The sequence below is a fragment of the Diceros bicornis genome, chromosome 39, assembly GCF_020826845.1.
Source record: "Diceros bicornis minor isolate mBicDic1 chromosome 39, mDicBic1.mat.cur, whole genome shotgun sequence".
NCBI lineage: Eukaryota > Metazoa > Chordata > Mammalia > Perissodactyla > Rhinocerotidae > Diceros > Diceros bicornis.
Genome location: NC_080778.1, coordinates 2226809 through 2246548, shown reverse-complemented (window position 1 = coordinate 2246548; position 19740 = coordinate 2226809). Strand labels below are relative to the sequence as shown.

Below are 19740 nucleotides of genomic sequence, written 5' to 3'. Positions count from 1 at the left end.
CTTGACAACTACGTAAAGAGTTTCAATAGAGCTCTAGGAAATTGGAAGTTAGGAAAAATGTGCAAGCAGAGGCAAGCAATGGCCAGATTTATTTTCTAGAAACGTAATATGGTGTAAGTATAGAAGAGAGACCAGAGTAGGGGATCCAGTAAGACCAAAACGTTCCAAAGGAGATGCAATAAAGGCCTGAATGAGGCGGCAGAGCTGGAGATGGAGAGGAGATGATGAATTGAAGACTCGCTGACCAATGGACATGGAGGGATGGAGCAAAAAGAATCAGCGTTACAGGTTGAAATCCTGGCTGAATGATGGCATAAGGGAGACGGGATGGAACCGGGGTAGATGAGGTTGTCTGGTCCATGGTAAGCTGAGTGGACAGCACGTAGACAGTATGTAGACAGTAGACGCGAGGACAAGGCCAGCTCTGCTCTGGTCATGGCAAGCTAGTTCATCTGTACCAACTCTCCTGGTGAGAATGATGTGAAAAACTGGACAAAATTTTCAAATATATATACTTTTTAAGGCATCCAAGAGTAATGAATTAAAATCACAGAGAAGAAGAAAACTGAGGGAAACGATCCTAGCAACAGAGACCACTTCTCCCATGAAGACATCTATCAAAAGGCAATTTCTGACAATTCCAGTAAAGGCAGTTGAGAAGCTGAGATATTTATGGGGCTAACGGCACAAAAATGGTATAATTAGTGCATCATTTTCAGAGGCATTAACAGAAGCATCTTACTGGGAGAAGGGCAAAGAATTCTGTCGCCTTACAAAGTACTTCTGAAAATAGAGTCAATAGCCTCAAGGTTGAGGACTCTATACATTTTTTTTTCTCTAAAATCCTATGGATGGATTTTAATAAATTTCTGCTTTAAAAAAGGAATACAGCCTACTATGGTGAAGGAGGGGCATGTTGCTAAACACCCTAGGCTAACAGTAGGAACACAAAGGACCAGACCAAATGAGTGGGTAAACTGGAATTAGAACAGCCCTCACAGTGCTGAAACCCATCTTCTGGGGTTGCTGGTGCCCTTAGCCAGGTAGCTATCAGAAGTAAACAAATTGCCCCTGGAAGAAGTTAAGATCATCCAGAACCTCAAACCAGCTGTACATTTTTTTCATTTATAATGTCCAGCAATCAATCAAAAATAATCAGTTATTCAAAGAGACAAGACCATTCAGTCAAAAATCAAGAGAAAGAGGAAAACATGGAAAACACCCACATGCCATCAAGATGGTCTTGAAACCAACCCAGAACTGATCTAGACGTTAGAATTACTAGATAAGGACATTAAAACAATCATTATAACTTTATTCCATATGTTCAAAAAGTTAAATAGAGGCATGGAATATATTAAAAAGACCCAAGTCTAACTTGGAGAGATGAAAACTAGAATGACAGATGAAAAACATACTGAGAAAGACTGACAGCAGGTTACATGTTGCAGAAAACAAAATAGATGATTTGAATAGGCCTACGTCTATCAAAGAATATGAATCGATAATTAATAACTTTCCAAAACAGAAAGCACCATGTCAAGATGGTTCACTGGTGAATTCTACCAAACATTTAAGGAAGAAATTACACCAATTCTCTACAATCTCTTTCAGAAGATAGAAACAGAAGGAATACTTCCGAACTCATACTATAAAGCCAGCATTACCCTAATACCAAAATCAAAGACATTACAAGAAAAGAAAACTACAGACCAATATCTCTCATGAATACAGATGCCAAAATCTTCAACAAAATATTCAAAATATTAGCAAATCAAATCCAATAATGTATAAAAAGAATTATACAGCAAGACTAAGTGGAATTTATTGCAGGTATGCAAGGCTGGTTCAACATTTGAAAATCAATTAATGTAACCCATCACAACAACAGGCTAAAGAAGAAAATCACATGTTCTTATCAACAGAGGCAGAAAAAGCATTTGACAAAATCCAACACCAATTCATGATAAAAACTTTCAGTATACTAGGAATAGAAAGGAACTTCCTCAACTTGATAAAGAATATCTACAAAATACCAAGAGCTAACATTGTAGCATCACAACAGCATATCTCACCACTAAATGAGAAACTAGAAGTGTTCCCACTAAGACCAAGAGGAAGGCAAAGAAGTCCCCTCTCACCATTCCTTTTTAACATTGTACTGGAAGTCTTAGCTAATGCAATAAGACAAGAAAAGGGAATAAAAGGTATACAGATTGGTAAGGAAGAAATAAAACTGTCTTTGCTCACAGATGACATGATCATCTATATAGAAAATTCAAAGAATCAACAAAAAAAACCCTGAAATTAAGCAACTATAGCAAGGTTGCAGGATACAAAAGTCCATCACTTTCCTCTAAATCAGCAATAAACAAGTGAAATTTGAAATTTAAAACACAATACCATTTGCACTAACACCAAAAAAAACTGAAATGCTTAGGTACAAATATAACAAAATATGTACAAGATCTATATGAGGAAAACTACAAAACTCTGTTGAAAGAAATCAAAGGAGAACTAAATGAATGGAGAGATATTCCATGTCCATGGATAGAAAGACTCAACATTGTCAAGATGTCAATTCTTCCAACTCGATCCATAGATTCAGCACAATCCCAAAGAAAATCGACAGACTGATTCTAAAGTTTATATGGAGAGGCAAAAGATCTAGAATGGCCACACAATGTTGAAGAAGAAGAACAAAACTGGAGGACTGCCACGACCTGACTTCAAGACTTCCTATAAAGCTATACTAATTGGGACCATGAGGTATTGGTGGAAGAAAAGACAAACAGATCAACGGGAGAGAATAGAGAGCCAGAAATAGACACACATAAATATAATCAACTGATCTTTGACAAAAGAGCAAAGGAATGCAATACAGAAAATTATAAACTCCTACAAGATAACAGGAGAAAATCCAGATGACTTGAGTTTGGTAATAAATTTTTAGATACACCAAAGGCACGATCCACTGAAGAAAGAATTGATAAGCTGGACTTCATTAAAATTAAAATTTTCTGTTCTGTAAAAGATCCTATCAAGAAAATAAAAAGACAAATCACAAACTGGGAGAAAATATTTGCAAAAGACATATCTGATAAAGGAATCTTATCCAAAATATACAAAGAACTCTTAAAACACAATAATAAGAAAACAAACAACCCAGTTAAAAAATGGGCCAAAGACCTTAATAGACAACTCATCAAAGAAGATATACAGATGGCAAGTAAGCATATGAAAAAATGCTCCACATCATATGTTATTAAGGAAATGCAAATTAAAACAACAATGAGATACTACTACACACTTATTAGAATGGCCAAAATCTGGAACACTGACAACAGCAAATGCTGGCAAGAATGTGGAGTAACAGGAACTTTCATCCATTGCTGATGGGAATGCAAAATGGTACAGCCACTTGGGAAGACAGTTTGTTTTGTTTCTTACAAAACTAAACATACTCTTACTGTATAATCCAGCAATCATGCTCCTTGGCATTTACCCAAAGGAGTTGAAAACTTATGTCCACATAAAAACTTGCACACTGATGTTTATAGCAACTTTATTCATAACTGTCAAAACTTGTAAGCAATCAAGATGCCCTTCAGTAGGCGAATGGATAAACTGTGGTATATCCAGACAATAGAATATTATTCAGCACTAAAAAGCAACAAGCTATCAAATCATGAAAAGACACGGAGGAATCTTAAATGCATATTGCCATGTGAAAGAAGCCAATCGCTTACTGTATGATTCCAAATACATGACATTCTGGAAAAGGCAAAACTGTGGAGACAGTAAAAGATTAGTGGTTGCCAGGGGTTGGGGGAGGGAAGGATGACTAGGCAAAGCACTAAGGATTTTTAGGGCAGTGAAAATACTCTGTATGATACTATAATGGTGGATACATATCATTATACATTTGTCCAAACCCAAAGGATGTACAATACCAAGAGTGAACTCTAATGTAAATATAGACTTTGGATGATTATGATGTGTCAATGTAGGTTCATCAGCTGTAAGAAGCCTACCACTCTGATGGGGGATGTTGATAATGGGGGAGGCTATGCATGTTGCAGGGTAGGGACTATATGGGAAATCTCTGTACCTTCCTCTCAATTTTGCTGTGAATATAAAACTGCTCTTAAAAAATAATAATCAAGTCTTAACATACAAAAAAAAAAAGAGTAAAAAGTAGACAAAAAAAAGAAAATACTAGCCAAAATTTCAGAGCAAGGAATATTACCAGGGATAAAGGACATTACTTCATAATATTAATGGAGTGAGTTCATCAAGAGGACACAAAAATACTAAACATTCACATGCTTAATAATAGAGCTTCAAAATACCTGGAATAACACTGATGGAAGAGAAATAGACAAATTCACATTTAAAGTCATAGATTTCAATATGCCTCTCTTAATAACTGATAGAACAGTAGACATAAAATCAGCAAGAACATAGAAGATTTGAAGAACACTATAAACCACCTTGACCTAAATCACATTTATAAAACAAAAGACAGGCAAATCTTTATGGCAGCTTTATTTACAATAGTCAAAGTGAAAATAAGCTAAATGTCCACCAATAGTAGAATGGATAAATTGTAGACTCTCTGTACAACAGAATACTACGCAGTAACGAAAAAGCAATGTGGATATCTCATAAACACAATGGTGAATGAAAGAAACCAGCACAAAGGAATACATAATGCGTAATCCCACGTATGCAAAGTTCAGACATGAGCAAAACTAACCCATGGTCCTAGAAGTCAAGATAGAGTTACCTTCAGGGAGGAGAGAAGGGAGCACTGATGGAGAGGAGCAGAGCCGGCGTGGTGGTCACCCAGCTGTGTCTACTTTGTTAGAACCACTACAATGTGCACTTGATATCCAGGACACATTTTTCTAGGTATTTTATACTTCACTGAAAAAGTAAGAGAGATCAGCTGGAGATTTGAATGTAGATCTCTTAACTGGGGGAAAAAAATAAAAATATAGACTCCTCTTTAATAATAATGAACAGCTTCTTCTATTAGTAAAGTGATTGCCAGAAAGACTAAAAGTCAAGGGAAAATTTCACAGTAATATAGTTTTGGTGCCTATGTAACTGTAAACACTGTCCTCAAACTCCTGAAGCCCAAATCAAGATAAAAATTATCTGAATACCAAAAAATGTTCACAGAGTTTACTTTTTCATTTTGTAAAATGAAACCTGTTCTTATTAAGAGTATTCAGATAACGATATTAGTCATGAAATAAGCTTTAGAATGAAAACTAATGATGTTTAAAATTCTATCGGTTTGATGTAAAAGATTCTGCAATAAACACCATAAACTTCCTTAAATGTGTTGTACTAAAAACATACAAAGGTTCAACTTGTCTTGATTGTGTTACAATGAACCTCTTCTTGCTCATGTTCTTACTGAAGAATTTTTTTTAATAAAGAGATTCCAGACAGTTTATTTTCTAAAAATCAAAACTTAATATAATGTTTTATTTTTAACATTTTTCTCCCACAGTTAGAGCTGAATCCATGGATGGTAATATTACCCAAACAGCATCAGAGAAACGGCGAGGTGATGGCAGGCTCTTTGTGTCATTTGACTTAACAGGAAACACACACAGTTTTTACATACCCGGTGAGAAGGGTCATTGGTGTTCCATATGCAAAGTTTGTTTCCATCTAGAGGGAAAGCACAGTGCGGCACACTGCAAGCAAGCTGGAAGTGGGACGCGGACTCCTTGGATTCAACCAGGTATTTCTCTATGACTATGTCACCTACACAGCCATCATTAGTGGAAGAAATCTCTTGTGGTTCTTCCATCTTCAATCTGAAAACACAAAGTACATACAAGATGACTTCGGGTGTGATATTTAATATAGACAATAGTCTGTTATTAATTAATAATTACTAATGTGATTATACACACAGCACATCGTATCTACTTACTCACCTCTCCCTCCTGCTGCTAAGAAAAAGGAAGAGAAATCCCTGAAAATCCTGGGGGTTCCGACTCGGTGACTGCTCCACTCCTCCCCACGGGCTTTCAAACAGACCTTGAGTCAAGTCCCACTATTTCTGCCTAACAGATCTTGCTGAGACTTGCTCAGTCTTTCCCAGCCAGAAAATGGAGAGAGTAACTACCTTGCAGAGGTGTGGTGAAGATTAGACGACGGCCTGTATGGCATTTAGTCCAGCACTGGCACTAAGCAGAGCATTCAAAAAGTTATTACTGAAATCGATGACTATTATCAATGGCTAAGATACAAAGTTACTTTCTAAATTGACCAAGCAAATTAGATGGTGGTAAACTGCAATTAGAATGTAGATCTCCTGTTGCTAATCCGGGATTTACTCAACTATTTCACAACATTCTATGTTATTAACGTTAATTACCTTGGGTTAAATAATCACTGATTCACAGGCTACATCTTATAAAGCATAAACTAATAAAACATTGACAAAAATAAAAAAATGTGTCAGACTTCTTTCCCACCTCACAGTTAATAACTGCACCGACGTAATCATTTTACACACATGGTGCAATAGCCTAGAGTCCTCTTTGCTTCTGCCCTTCCTCACACCTCCTTCCAGGCACTGGAGCCACTTGAAGCTCAGCCACAGAAGAGCTGACAAAGTGGTGAGTACTGTGATTTGCAAATAATAGTATTTGTATACAAACTTACAGTTTACCGATCACTTTTACAGATATTATCATGTAGATTTGTGTATAACAATAAATACATTATATCATTTAATTCTCACATTAACTCTATAAAGTTGTTAAATGTTTTTTTTTCCATTTTACAGGTGAAAAAATCAGAGAGGTAAGTGATACGACCAGTTATGGAATCAAGACGACTAGCCTTCACATTTCTGACTCCTCCTCCGTGGCCTCTCCACTGCAGCCCACACAGAAGACTGGTCCTTAGATGTGACCTCACAGTTCCATTCGATCTGAGAAAGCATCAGCCCTGCCGGCAACATGCTGTGAGGGAGGAGCTCGGGTTTACAGCCAGACAGACTCGCCTGACATCCCTGCCCAGCCACTCACTGCTGCTCTATGTGGCTTGTGTCCCTGCCAAAGCACACCCAGCCAGCCGACCGCTGCAGGTGACTGGTCTTGGGGCTGCCCACACATTGCCTCTTACAAGAGTCCAGCCATCTCAATCCTACTCACACCATTTGTTCTGACTTGAGAGGACTTGCTCACTCCCCTGTACCAAATGCTCAGCTCCCTGCCAGACTTTCCCGGGACACAGTTGTTGTTTTCCTCTTCTTTGAGCTGCAGGCCATCTAATTTTCTACCCAACAGGCTGCCATAAATCCTGCTTAGGCAGGAACCCCTGGACAGAACTTGAGCTTAACTGGGACAAAGTATGGAGGAATATTACCTTAAGCTTTGAGAAACAAATTGTTTTAATTGTTTGGGGACTAGACAACCATTTGGGAAACAGTAACAAAAATTCCAGATGGACTGCAGGTTACAAAACATCACTAAAAATCAAAAACAAACAGAAAACTGGTGAAAAATCTGCAACAATAAAGACAAAGAATTAACATCCTTAATATTTAGAGAGCTATTATAAATAAATGAGAAAAAGCTTAAAACCTATCCTGCAGCCAGGAAACCATCACATTTTTGAGGCTAAAATCTGCAGCTATGTTGCACATTTATAAGAATCACGAGGATGGGTACAATCACTATAATGCATTGTAGTCGATGTCAAAAAGTACTGTATGGGTCACAATAATCTGAAAAAAATAAGTTTTGCTTCACACCAGCATAGATGCCTGTTTGTGGGCCTTCAGTTTATAAAATTTTGTGGGAGGGTTATCTTGAAGAAAAGAGGTATTTAAAATCATGAATGCAGAATTCGTGCAGGGACCGGCAGGGCTCCTGCAGGGCCTCCAGGAAGCCCAAGTTCTTAGCTTCAAGGAGAATCTGCTCAGATGATCAGGAAGGGGCCCATGGTCAGGGCTCACCAGTCCTCAGGTGACAGTGCTGGGGGCTTGGGGAGAAGGCAGGAGAAGACGGCAGGAAATGGGGGAAAGTTGACCCAAGAAGATGGAGAGGAAGTGACACTAAAGTGTAGATTAAAAATCACAACAGCTTTGTTCAGATCCCCAAGGTCGGTTTTTTTTGTTATTTTTCATGAGGAAGATCAGCCCTGAGCTAACATCTGATGCCAATCCTCCTCTTTTTGCTGAGGAAGATTGGCCCTGGGCTAACATCCATGCCCACCTTCCTCTACTTTATATGGGACACCGTACAGCATGGCTTGACAAGCGGTGCGTCGGTGCACGCCCAGGATCCGAACCTGGGAACCTCGGGCCACCACAGCAGAGCGCACGCACTGAACAGCTACGCCACCGGGCCGGCCCCCCATTAACAGCATGAGCCCCCATGGCCCAGGCAGAAAGAACACCTTGTCCCACCACTGCTCTTCATACCCACCTTGTCTAGTTTCCCCTCCTCCAGCTGAAATCCCTTTATCTCTTTTGTGTGTTAAAATGTGAGCTAAATAAGAATTTAAGTCTTGTACCCATTTCAAAGTGTCTCCCCTCCTTCCAGGCTGGGCCCCATCAAGGTACCACAGGGGAGGGTCTGCTCACCGGGCCAGGCAGGGCAGGGCAGGTGGCAGTGGGGTGTGGAGCAAGAGGCAGTGGAGGGTCCGGTGCTCTCTTCCTGGCCCTGCATCTGTGTCTGTGGGGCAGATGACTCTTTCTAGAAAACTGCAGAATAGCAGCTTCTACAGCTGGCCCCAGTGGGCCCCAAGCTCGCAGAACCTCTCATTCTGCTTGGCTGGGAGGGGGTGAGACAGGAGACAATCAGAGACAGGAGGCACCAGATGCTCTGCTCCGAGTCAACAGGGCTCTTCCAGGAGAGTGCTGCCGTCCCCTTCATCAGTCACTACGGCAGCTTCTGAAGGAAGAAGAGCTGGCCCAGCCGGCACATTAAAATCAAGGACATTTGGGGCCAGGCCCGTGGGATAGTGATTAAGTTTGGCGCACTCCCCTTCAGCGGCCTGCGTTCGGTTCCCGGGTGTGGACCTACATCACTCATCAGCCATTCTGCGGCGGCAACCAACATACAAAATAGAGGAGGACTGGCAACAGATGTTAGCTCAGGGTGAATCTTCCTCATCAAAAAAAAAAAGGAAGGACACTTGTTACCCAGGGATCTCACTTTGGGAACTCATCCAAAACCATGTTCTATTTAAGGACATCACAATTAAGAATTTAACAAGTTGAGACAGTGGAATAATATTTACACTATAACTAACAAAAAAAATCTCACCACCAGCACGAAACTGTAGATAACAGAGCCTAAAGCTGAGAGGCCTCGACATTGTGCTTCAGGCGCCACAGCAAACCTCTAGGACACACAAGGAGCACGTGACTACAACACAGTAGAGAATGTTCTGGAACTTTCCATGGACACACTAAATAGCATACAGTTCTAGACCCCACAGCTGGAACAAGGTCTGGAGGGCCTGAGTGGATGGTCAACCTACACAGATGGCTTATGCTTCAGCACATTGTGCGCCAATCCCCAGGAGTCGCCAAAAAAAGGACAAGTGTCCCCTCCACCGTGTCAGTCAAGTTAGAGTGATAGAGCACAACTAGATGAAAATTAAATAATCTCAAAACAAATGACAAATAAATATAAGAGCAGCGAAAACAGCCGTGTGTGGTTGAGTGGTGCAGAGCTGCCACTAATCTGTGTAAGTACACAACCATCTGAAGTGCTGTGGTCTGAACGTCTGTGTCTCCCAAATTCATATGTTGAAATCCTAACCCCCAATGTGATGGTGTTTGGAGGTGATCAGGTCATGAGGGGGCAGCTCTCGTGAATGGGATCAGTGCCCTTATAATAACAGGACCCCAGAGAGCTCCCTCGTCCCTTCTGCCATGTGAGGACACAGTGAGATGACAGATGTCTAGATCCAGGGAGAGGCCCTCACCAAACACGGAATCTGCTGATGCCTTGATCTCGGACTCCAGCCTCCAGAACTGAGGCTGATGTGTATAAGCCAGCAAGTCTCTGGTGTTCTGTAAAGCAGCCTGAAGGGACTAAGACATAAAGTCTGCCCTATTCCCACTCAAAGGCCTGCACATCCACCTGCAGCGTGAGCTCACTGCAGCAGGAGACGGAAGTGGGAGGAGGACTGGATTCCGAACAGAATCATAACAGAAGGTCTGAGGGACCCTGGAAATGAAAGAGTTTAGGAGCTGGAACAGCAGTGGGTACACCCTTCCCTGCCAACATTTCACATGATTCAGGTCCCTGCTCGGTGCAGCTATCACAAAAGAAGGCAACCTTTCTCTTCTGATTTTTCAGAAAAGCGACAGGCAGTCTTGACCCCGGCGAGCATTTCACGTTTCGAAACCCCCCACCTACAATTCGGTCCAGGACACCTGAACGTGCCCACTGCTTGCAGAGCCTGCAAGTCCCCTCTTCCTAGAGTTGGCACTGGAATACCCAAAAACACAGCAGCGCTGGTGGCGGCTCCCAGCACTCAGAAAGGCCCGTGGCCTCCCGCTCTGCCCTATTAACCCTCCAGTTTCCCCAGCTGACCCCAGGAATGACAGGCATCCAGATGCAAGCCATTCACAACCTGCACCTCGTAACCGTGACTGCGCTGTGGCCTGTGAAGGATGACGTGAGTGGAGCCATATTACAGTAGAGCTGGAGCAGCCATTTCAGAGGAACTGCCTTGCGCGTCTTGTTTTCTGTATCTTCCAAACTGGACCAAACTGCTAGCATTCCAAGAAGTCGTTAAGGACAAGAATATCATGCTTGTAAGGACTGTTGGGACTCGACTTTGCTGATGACCGAATCTCAACCAGTCAATGAAGGACAAGGCTAGCCTTTTGCCTGATGACTGAATCTCAAGCCAATCAATGAAGTACAAACCCAGCCTGACCTCATCTAGCACCAATGAACTCGTCTGTAATACAACTCACTTCAACCTCCCTTTTTCCCATAAAAACCCTAAGCCCCTCTCCTGTAATCAGAACACATTTTGAGTTTCTACCTGAATCTGTGCTCCCCAAATTGCAATTCTAATTCCCCAAATAAATATCTTTTTTTTTTTTTTAAAGATTTTATTTATTTTTTTCCCCCCAAAACCCCATTGGATAGTTGTGTGTCGTAGCTGCACATCCTTCTAGTCGCTGTATGTGGGACTCGGCCTCAGGATGAACGGAGAAGTGGTGCCTCGATGCGCACCCGGGATCCGAACCCAGGCCACCAGCATCGCAGCGTGCGCACTTAACCACCAAGCCACAGGGCCGGCCCCACCCAAATAAATATCTTTTTGTTTGAATTGTAGTGAATTTTCCTCCGTTGACAGGCCCAATGGAATATTCTAATGTGTCAAATCAACTTTGTTGCAAGTTCTGTTTGGTTACAACACTAAAGTCTGTTCATGTATCCACGGATTTCATATGTTACTCATGGGGTCACGTCATTACACAGTCACAACGTCTATAGCCAGAGGGAGCCCCGGTGCTGGATCACACGCAGGCTGGAGCCGGAGACCTTCATGATCTCTGCACCTCCATGGTTGGGTCAGCTTGTTCGAGTGTCTGTCATTTTCCTCCTGGAACCAGCATGTTGGTATGCCTATGAGCCATTGTATCTCAAGTCTGTTATATTCTGCCTGGAAGAACGCCAGCACTGGACTGAGATAAAAAACAGTTCATTGAATAGCAAAGGTCTTTAATATTTCCTATATGAACATACAAAGTGAATGCAATTAAAATGGAGTAAATGTTCAGGTGAAAAATAACTACTGTCTCATTTGATTTTTCTGTTAGCAAATTAAACCAATCCAATAAAAGCTTCCTAGAAAACTGATTTTCTCAACCATCTCTAGGAATACCCACCTAGCAGGACTATCTTAACTTTCCAGAGGCTGCATGCCACAAAAGAACACACCAGAGAAAACGACAACTGTCTTCCAGTACAACATGTCCCTCACACACACACACAAGCGTACAGCTGCACAGCTGCAAACCACAATCATTACACCAAGGTGGGTTGACAACCTCTAGAATTCATCTCAGTGGACAGAGGAATGAAACAGTTTGGCCCCGACTTTCTACTCGGACTTGAATGGAACGAGATCTGGGCAGGAGAGGGCTGACTGGGCAGGCCGGTGGCTAACACCCTGCACGTTCCCAGGAGAGGCCTGTCTTGGGCACTGGCCCCTGGGAGATGAGCCTGTTGAGGTGTGTTTGTAGCCTGAGGCCCTGAGCGGCGCTGACCAGTCTGACCACCTAAGTTTATCCTGACAATGCGATTTATGGTGAACCCCTGTTTTTCCCAGACTGGGGGCGGTCTGGGTAGCTGAGGTTGGTCATGTGGGCAGTGCGTGTCTACACAACTGACCCTCACTAAATCCCCAGACACCAAGGCCCAGTGGGCCTCCCTGGGTTCACAGAGGTTGTCACCCATCGTTGCTGGGAGAAGTGAGCATGTCCGTGTGAGTGCACTGGGAGGGAGGTAAGTCAGGCCTGGTGTCTCCTAGAACAGGCTCCACCTGCCTTCTCCTTTGAAATGGTGACTGTGAGTATAGCAGTTTTCCCATGCCCTGTGAGTCGTCCTAGTAAGGCATCGAGCCTCAGGGTGGTCTGGGGACCCCATCAGATGTCTTATTTAAGAATACTTGACAAACAAGTATTCTTTTCACACCTGTTAAAATATTGGCTTTCCCATTTCCGTGGTATGGCAGTCTCCTGCTAGTTCACCAAGCCTTTTCTGCTTTCTCCCGGGAGCCACAGGAATGTAGCAAAACCACATTTCCCAGCCTCTCTGGAATTAAGCACAGCAGCACCACCGAGTTCTGGTCAGTGGAAGGCGGGAAGAAGTCACACCCCTATGCACAGGCTTGGTCCCAAATATGGTCCCATGTGTGACCCTCCAACCACTTTATCCACCACAGGTGAAGGCAGGGGGCTCCAAAGGCTGAGAGGGAGGGCACATAGTGGAAAAAAGTGGTTGTCTGAGCTGTTTCCTGGTGAGGGTCACCTGACCAGGGGCACTGGGATGGACTGCTGTGTAAGCGGGAAACAAACTTTTATTGTGTGAAGCCACTGGCATGCTGAGGTTACTTGTGACAGCCCACCCCAGCCAGTGCAGAACCTGGGACCCTGAAGCAGGTGCTGCTCAGTGACTGAGTGGTGTGGCTTGGAAACAAATTCAGGAGGCTGACAGCTCAAGATTCATGTTATGCAGTGACAAAACATTTGGCTAAACTCTATCCTGTGATAACCTGACAGACAGACCCCACGCTGACTGATCCTGCAGCCCTAGGCGAAATGATTGGAAGGAATCAGTGTCTGCAGCCAACACATAAAATTGGATGAAGAAAGAATGGTGTACAAAGCAAAAGTGAGTGGAAACAGAAAGTGTCCAGAAGTGTGAGGACTTCAGGAAAACTGTGGTGAGGGACCAGGGACCAACAAGACAGCCTTCCAGAAAAGACCAGATCAAGGATGGGTACCTTCCCACTCAAGCCTTCAGTTCCATATAACCTCCAGGTACCAGCCGTTCAATTCCAGGAAAGACAAGAGAGCAAGCGCGCAAAAAGACAGATAAAAGCCTTGAAAAGCATACGCAGTCAGGGTTATGGTGGAGTTGCTAGCTGACACACGCAGCTGATGGGATGTACAGACCAGAGCCCATTGTGCCCTTAAGAGAGCCAGGAGGCCACAGAAACACGGAGCAACAGACAAAGACACCCTGGCTGCTTAAGACTGAGCATCTTTGGTCCCTCTTCATTGCTGCAGGAGGTGGACTACGGCAGCCCTCCAGGAGGGCATCATCTCACGACCCCTTCAGATGAGGCCATGAAGGGAAGAGGCCTGAGGGTAGGACCAACAATGGACAAATGGACAAGGGGGGCCCCCAGGCAGCAGAGTCGGGGTCCAATAGGATTTAGATTAGACCTAAATCTAATTAGATCACCCCACCGATTTCAGCACCATTATGGACCAATCTCCCTTATGAAGGGGAGATTCTGTTACAATAACCCTGGTCACATTTAACCCAGTGCTTTGGTGGGGGAGCGGATAGCTCGTCTTTTTAGTTCATAGGTCCCCGTGATACTGGCCCTGATATCAGTGCCCCTACATTAAACCCAGAATATATGGGGTTAAAACCAAAAGCACTCATCCTCTTTCCCTGCTTCTCTAAGTTACATTCATATGTAACAATTGGGGTGTTTTTGTATCCCTGAACTTCACAAGGCAGATGGAGTTACTAATTGTTAAAAGCCCAGGTGCCCTCAAGCTGGGCTCACACTGATGTTTTGGCTAATTACCAGTTCTTGAGGTTTGTTACAGGGAAACTGACATCAAGAAGCTAAAGCTTCTCAGACCTCAACTCCTTGGCTTCCTGGAGCCAGAATCCACCATCCACTACGGAGACAGAGACAGTTGAAGGACACCCACTTGCAATTCCCTTATCCACCATCCTCCTCCCTCCAAGCAGCCTCACAAGGCCAAACGCAGGCTGGTGGGAAAGCGCCAACCAGCAAGGCCACAGGCTCCCCCTCCCTACCAGCAGCCACATCCCTCACAACCTTTAAAACCCCTTGCCTCCCAACTTTCGGGGAGACAGGACAAATCTGAGAGCTCTCGTCTCCCGGCTGACGTCACCCGAAATACAAACTCTTTCCTTGCCATAAGCCTGGTGTTCTAGTTGTATTTGGCCCCTCTTGTGTGGCAGATAAAGAACCTGGGTATGTATCCGGTAACACCCGGACCATGAGGAACCATATCGGGGGCCTGATGGAGAGAACTGTGCCATGCTGGGAGATGTTCTGTGTCCTGCTGGATGCCGTGACTAGATGTGTGCCCTGGGGAGGTGAGTTCTCTATGTGGGTTCAAGAGAGAAGCAGATGTCTGGTCACCAGAAGGGAGGCAATGACAAGTGCTTCCCCTTGTTCAACAATTCATTCCATTTCCTTCTGGAAACTACATGATCCAGCTTCCCCTACAGCTAGATGCCGCCACGAGGCTGAGCTCTGGCCAGGGCAGCGGGGACAGGGAGTATGCGGGCATAAGTAACGTAGGCCACTTACAAGCCTGGCCCATAAAACCCTCCCATACGCGATTCTCTCTTCTCTTCCCCCAAGCACTGACTAAATGGAGAGGATTTGGAGAGCCTAAGGAAGAGGGAACGGAAGAGGGAACGCCTAAAAGCGTGATCTGATTTGAGCAGCCACACAGGACTGTGTGAGCAAGACACATACAATTATCTGTCAGGGTTGTTTGCCACAGCACTAGCCTACCCTTACTGATATAAATTGTTTAACTTTTTTTGCTTACAAAAGCAATACAGTGCAAAACTCTTAAACAATACAGAAATACTACAGTTAAACTTTCCCTCCCCGCCCACCTCCTCTCCTTGTTGCACATTCCCCTTGGACAACCAATGTAAGAGTCTGATATACACGCACGGGAACAAGCCTGAGAGGCTACACTCAAGTTATTTTTTTAACGGGATTCTAAGACTATGTAAGTACTTCAGGAAAACGCAGTGACAAATGGCTGCTGGAGAGACCATTGTTTTAAAATTAAGTCAGTAAACACAAAGCAGACAGTAATCCTAGGTAACTGGAGGCTGTACATTCAAGACATTTTTAGTGATTCAGAAGCAGTGCATGTGAATTGTACAAAATTAGAAAATCCATACAAGAAAAAAAATAATTATTTCTACTACTCAAGGGGCACCACTGTTAAAACCCTGTGCACCTTGTTCTGTTTTTTTCTCTATGTACATATGTGTATATGTATACTTTTAGAAAGAGAAATTACTCCTTTCTGATTAGAAAAGATCATAATCTTTCTCTTTTAGCAGCTCAGCAAGCCAGAAATGCTCTGTCTCATTCTTGAGTGAGGAAAATGTAACATGCTGGTTGGACAGCATGCTGAGCTCCGGTGGTAAAGTGACAAATAGCACCATAATTAAAGTGTCCTTGACGCTTTACTTTGTAGCAAAAGAAAATATAAAGTTCTCTACCTTAGCCAGAACAGGAGAGAGGTTCTAACTCTAGATATCCTGAGGGTGGAACTAGTATAAAACGGAGCAAGGACTGATAACAGAGGTGTGGAAACAGTATCAAATTATACCCAGGCATATCTTTGTCTTTAAGTTCTTTCCTAAATTGTTAAATATTTTAAAAGGTAATACTACTTTTTATATTTAGTTGCTTTAACCAAAAAAAAATCTATACCCTCTTTCTGCTGGCCAGGATGACTTATAGCCTACAGATTTTGCACTTTTGTGCCTGTGACTTACCAAGTAAGCACAAATCATTGACTACTAACAGTTATCATACCGACGTTTTAAAATCATTTCCTTCTTTAATGATTCAAAACAGATCCAGATGTATCCCTATGTCCCATCCACTCTCTGGTATTCCAGCCCCACTAGTGCCATCTCCATCATTAGCGTAAGACCAGTGAGTCACTACCCACCTGGATGCAGCTTCTCTCAACTTCAGTCAAGTCAACCCCAAAAATATAATCAGCCTTAGACCTTCATGCCACTTTTACACACCCATAAGTGACTGCAAACGTAACAATTCAATGTGCCAACATACACACTCTTTAACCCAACACATGCCAATCTCCATTACATCCTGACTAACCCACAAATTTTGTAGCTACTTGGCAGAGTTCAGGTTCTATAGAAACGGGCACAAGGGTCATTGCATGTTTTTGGTTTTGTGTTTTGGTGAGGAAGATTAGCCCTGAGCTAACATCCGTGCCCATCTTCCTCTACTTTATATGTGCGACGCCTGCCACAGGATCCTAACCTGGGAACCCCGGGCCACCAAAGTGGAGCGGGCAAACTTAACCGCTACAGCACCAGGCTGACTCCATATATTTTTAATATTTATATGCCACTTGTTTCCACAAAAGTGATTCAGCAGGTTCTAAAATGAAACACAAGAATTGGAATCCACACAAAAGTGTGATACTAAAATGCACATAATCTTTCTTAGGGAAATCTTTTTCAGTGGCCAATAGGTGTCCCTTAACCCATATTCCAAATTAACAAAATAAATCCCGAATATAAACAAAACTCCATTTTGAAGCCTCTTTTCGGAGCATTTCACAAAGTACCATGTTTTTAACAGGAAAAGAAAACAGGTAACAGGTGCCTGGACAAGGGCCCTTCGGCACCTGCCTCTCACCAGAGGACCCACCCACACATAGTGCCCACCTGGCGAAATGGATGTTGAGTCAAATGAGCACAGGAGAAGTGACAGGTGCCTGGACAAGGGGCCCTCGGGCGCACCTGCCTGTCACCTGGTGACTCTCGAGATGGTCCCTCAGTCAGGGGAGCACAGGACAGGGAACAGATGCCCGGACAAGGGGCCCTTGGGCACACCTGCCTCTCACCTGGGGACCCGCGAGGTGGACGCTCTGTCAGGTGAGCACCCGAGAGCTTAGGGCCTGCGCCCCGCCCTCGCCCCGTCGCCCTGGTTACAAGCCCAACGCCCCTTAGCGCCCCCGCCACTTGCTCCATTCTCGCGAGAGCCCGGAGGCCGCCCTCCCCCGCCCCGAGGCCTCACTTCACAGCTGCCACACCACTTCCGGACAGCCTCACTTCCGGGCGCCGCCTCACTTCCGCCTCGTCCGGCGCGGCCGCCCGGCCCCGGCCCGGTGCTGCTGGCGCGGCGCCCTGCGGGGAGAGGGGTGAGTGCGTGGCGGGAGGCCGGCCTTCCCGCCCCTCCGCTCCCGGCGGAGCTCCCCGGAGCCGCCCCTCAGCCCGGCCCGCGCTCCGGGATCCCCAGGCGGCCCCGGCCCGTCGCGCCCGCACCCGACCTAGGCCCCCGCTTCCCTCCGGGCCTCCCATCCTCCTCTCCCCGTGGGCCTCCTCCCTGCACGGCCTCCCCATTCCATCCTCTCCTCCCGGTCCTCTGCCCTCTCCATCCTCTCCCCATCCCCTCCGTAGCACCTTCCTTCCTCTCCTGTGCTCTCCCCTCCCCTCCTTTCCCCATCCTCTCTCCTCCCCTCCCCATGCTCTCCCCTCCTCTTCCCTGGGCCAGGGGCAAGGGCAGCGGGCCGCAGAGGTCGCCCAGGACCCGCCCGAAGTCTGAGCCCCGGCGGGTGGCCTGGACGGACGTGTCCTGCCCTGACATTCAGAGTTGCCCCAGGTGTAAACAGCGTGCTGAGCGCGTCCTTGCTTTTATCTGCAGACCGCTCACAGATGAGGTTGCGGCGCTAGGTGTCACCACCATGGCAGCTCCCTGGAAGAGCGCGCTCCTGATACTGCTAGCGTCTCAAGCTGTGTCCTTGGTGAATGCCTCTGACGAGGAGGAAGTTCCAGAAGAATGGATCCTTCTGCATGTTGTGCAGGGTCAGATAGGAGCCGGGAATTACAGCTATCTGCGGTTAAATCATGAGGGAAAGATAGTTCTTAAGATGCAGAGCTTAAAGGGCGATGCAGACCTGTACGTGTCTGACAGCACCCTCCACCCGAGTTTTGATGACTATGAACTGCAGTCTGTTACCTGTGGCCACGACGTCGTTTTTATTCCAGCGCATTTCCAGCGCCCTGTGGGGATAGGGATTTACGGACACCCATCTCACCACGAGAGCGAATTTGAAATGAAAGTCTACTATGACCGAACCATCGAACAGTACCCATTCGGTGAGACGGCGTATTCGGATGGCACCGATACGAGTCATAAGCACGCTTATGCTCCAGAAGATGCATCTCAAGAAGAGGAATCCGTTCTCTGGACAATATTAATTAGTATTTTGAAGCTGGTACTTGAAATTCTTTTTTGATTTCACTGAACATACTGTGGAGTTTAATACCCTTAATCTGTGAAGTTGACTGCAGTTTGCTGTGAACCTAGCTACTCTCACCTGGTTGGAGTTCTGGTTACCTTTTCTAGTTGGGGGATGGAAAAATAAAGCCATACTGTTTTGTTACCTCAGTTACCCCAAAAGTAGGAAAAGCAGCAAACATGATATTTATTTCCTTTTAAAGATCAAAATTCCTATAAAAGAAATATGAACAATAAAATGTTTAAACTCCATTTTGATTAGTTTGTCAGGAGACTAAAAAGAATGATTATTGCAGTAATTTAGGTTTATATAAAAGAAATCAAAATAGAGCAACTTTTCATGCAGTTACACAGATCACATTAAAAGGCTGATAGCTTTATAATTTTACTCTAGTTACAGATTCTAAATGAAGTTACAATGTGTAGGCTTTGAAGAGTTACTAAAAGCAAGTCTGAGATGTAATTTCTTCATGCTTGCCTGAGCATGGACACAAGCTCCATGCCTCCACCCCAAGTAGGGATGGTACCTCCTATGTAAACAGGATTTCCTGGCAGGCTGGTGGTGTTTCTGTGCAGTTGTAAAATCAGCTGCACCAAATCTCATCAGGTCATTTGTAATGTTAACATCTTGGGCTACCTATTTATTAAAATTGTTCCGTTACTAAATAACTTTCTTATGCTACTTATGGTAGGCCAGAAACAATGTAGATTAGGAAAATTTCATAAAAGTAAAAGTAACTTTCAGGCTAATAAAAGAAAAGTATTTCAAATTAAGCTGCCTAATATTTCCACTGAATTTCCAGAGAGAGTCAAAGTACTAAGATATAAAAACCTTTTGGAAGATTAATTATTTCTCTACCTGAAATTGGTTTCAAGGGCAAGAGTAGCTTATAATAGAAATAAATCAACTTG

General features: G+C 44.3%; 2 protein-coding genes across 3 annotated transcripts in view; one reads left to right on the top strand and one right to left on the bottom strand.

Moving 5' to 3' along the window:
- Positions 1-17474, bottom strand: part of WDR27 (WD repeat domain 27) — a 90531-nt gene extending 73057 nt beyond the window's left edge. For both annotated transcript variants that reach the window (XM_058533974.1, XM_058533973.1), the window contains exons 1-2: positions 17253-17474; positions 5642-5837 (exon numbers count right to left, since the gene is read on the bottom strand). In XM_058533974.1, coding sequence (XP_058389957.1) covers positions 5642-5830 — 189 coding nt within the window. In that variant the 5' untranslated portion in view covers positions 5831-5837; positions 17253-17474. The remainder of the gene's footprint in view (positions 1-5641; positions 5838-17252) is intronic.
- A 190-nt stretch (positions 17475-17664) lies between these two features.
- Positions 17665-19660, top strand: C39H6orf120 (chromosome 39 C6orf120 homolog). The gene is made up of 2 exons (XM_058533972.1): positions 17665-17728; positions 18232-19660. The coding sequence occupies exon 2, from the start codon at positions 18272-18274 to the stop codon at positions 18824-18826; it is 555 nt and encodes a 184-aa protein (XP_058389955.1). The 5' UTR covers positions 17665-17728; positions 18232-18271; the 3' UTR covers positions 18827-19660.
- The last annotated feature ends 80 nt before the right edge of the window (positions 19661-19740 follow it).

Coding starts and splice junctions, on each gene's coding strand:
- C39H6orf120 (XM_058533972.1), top strand. CDS start 18,272: ATGGCAGCTCCCTGGAAGAGCGCGCTCCTGATACTGCTAGCGTCTCAA.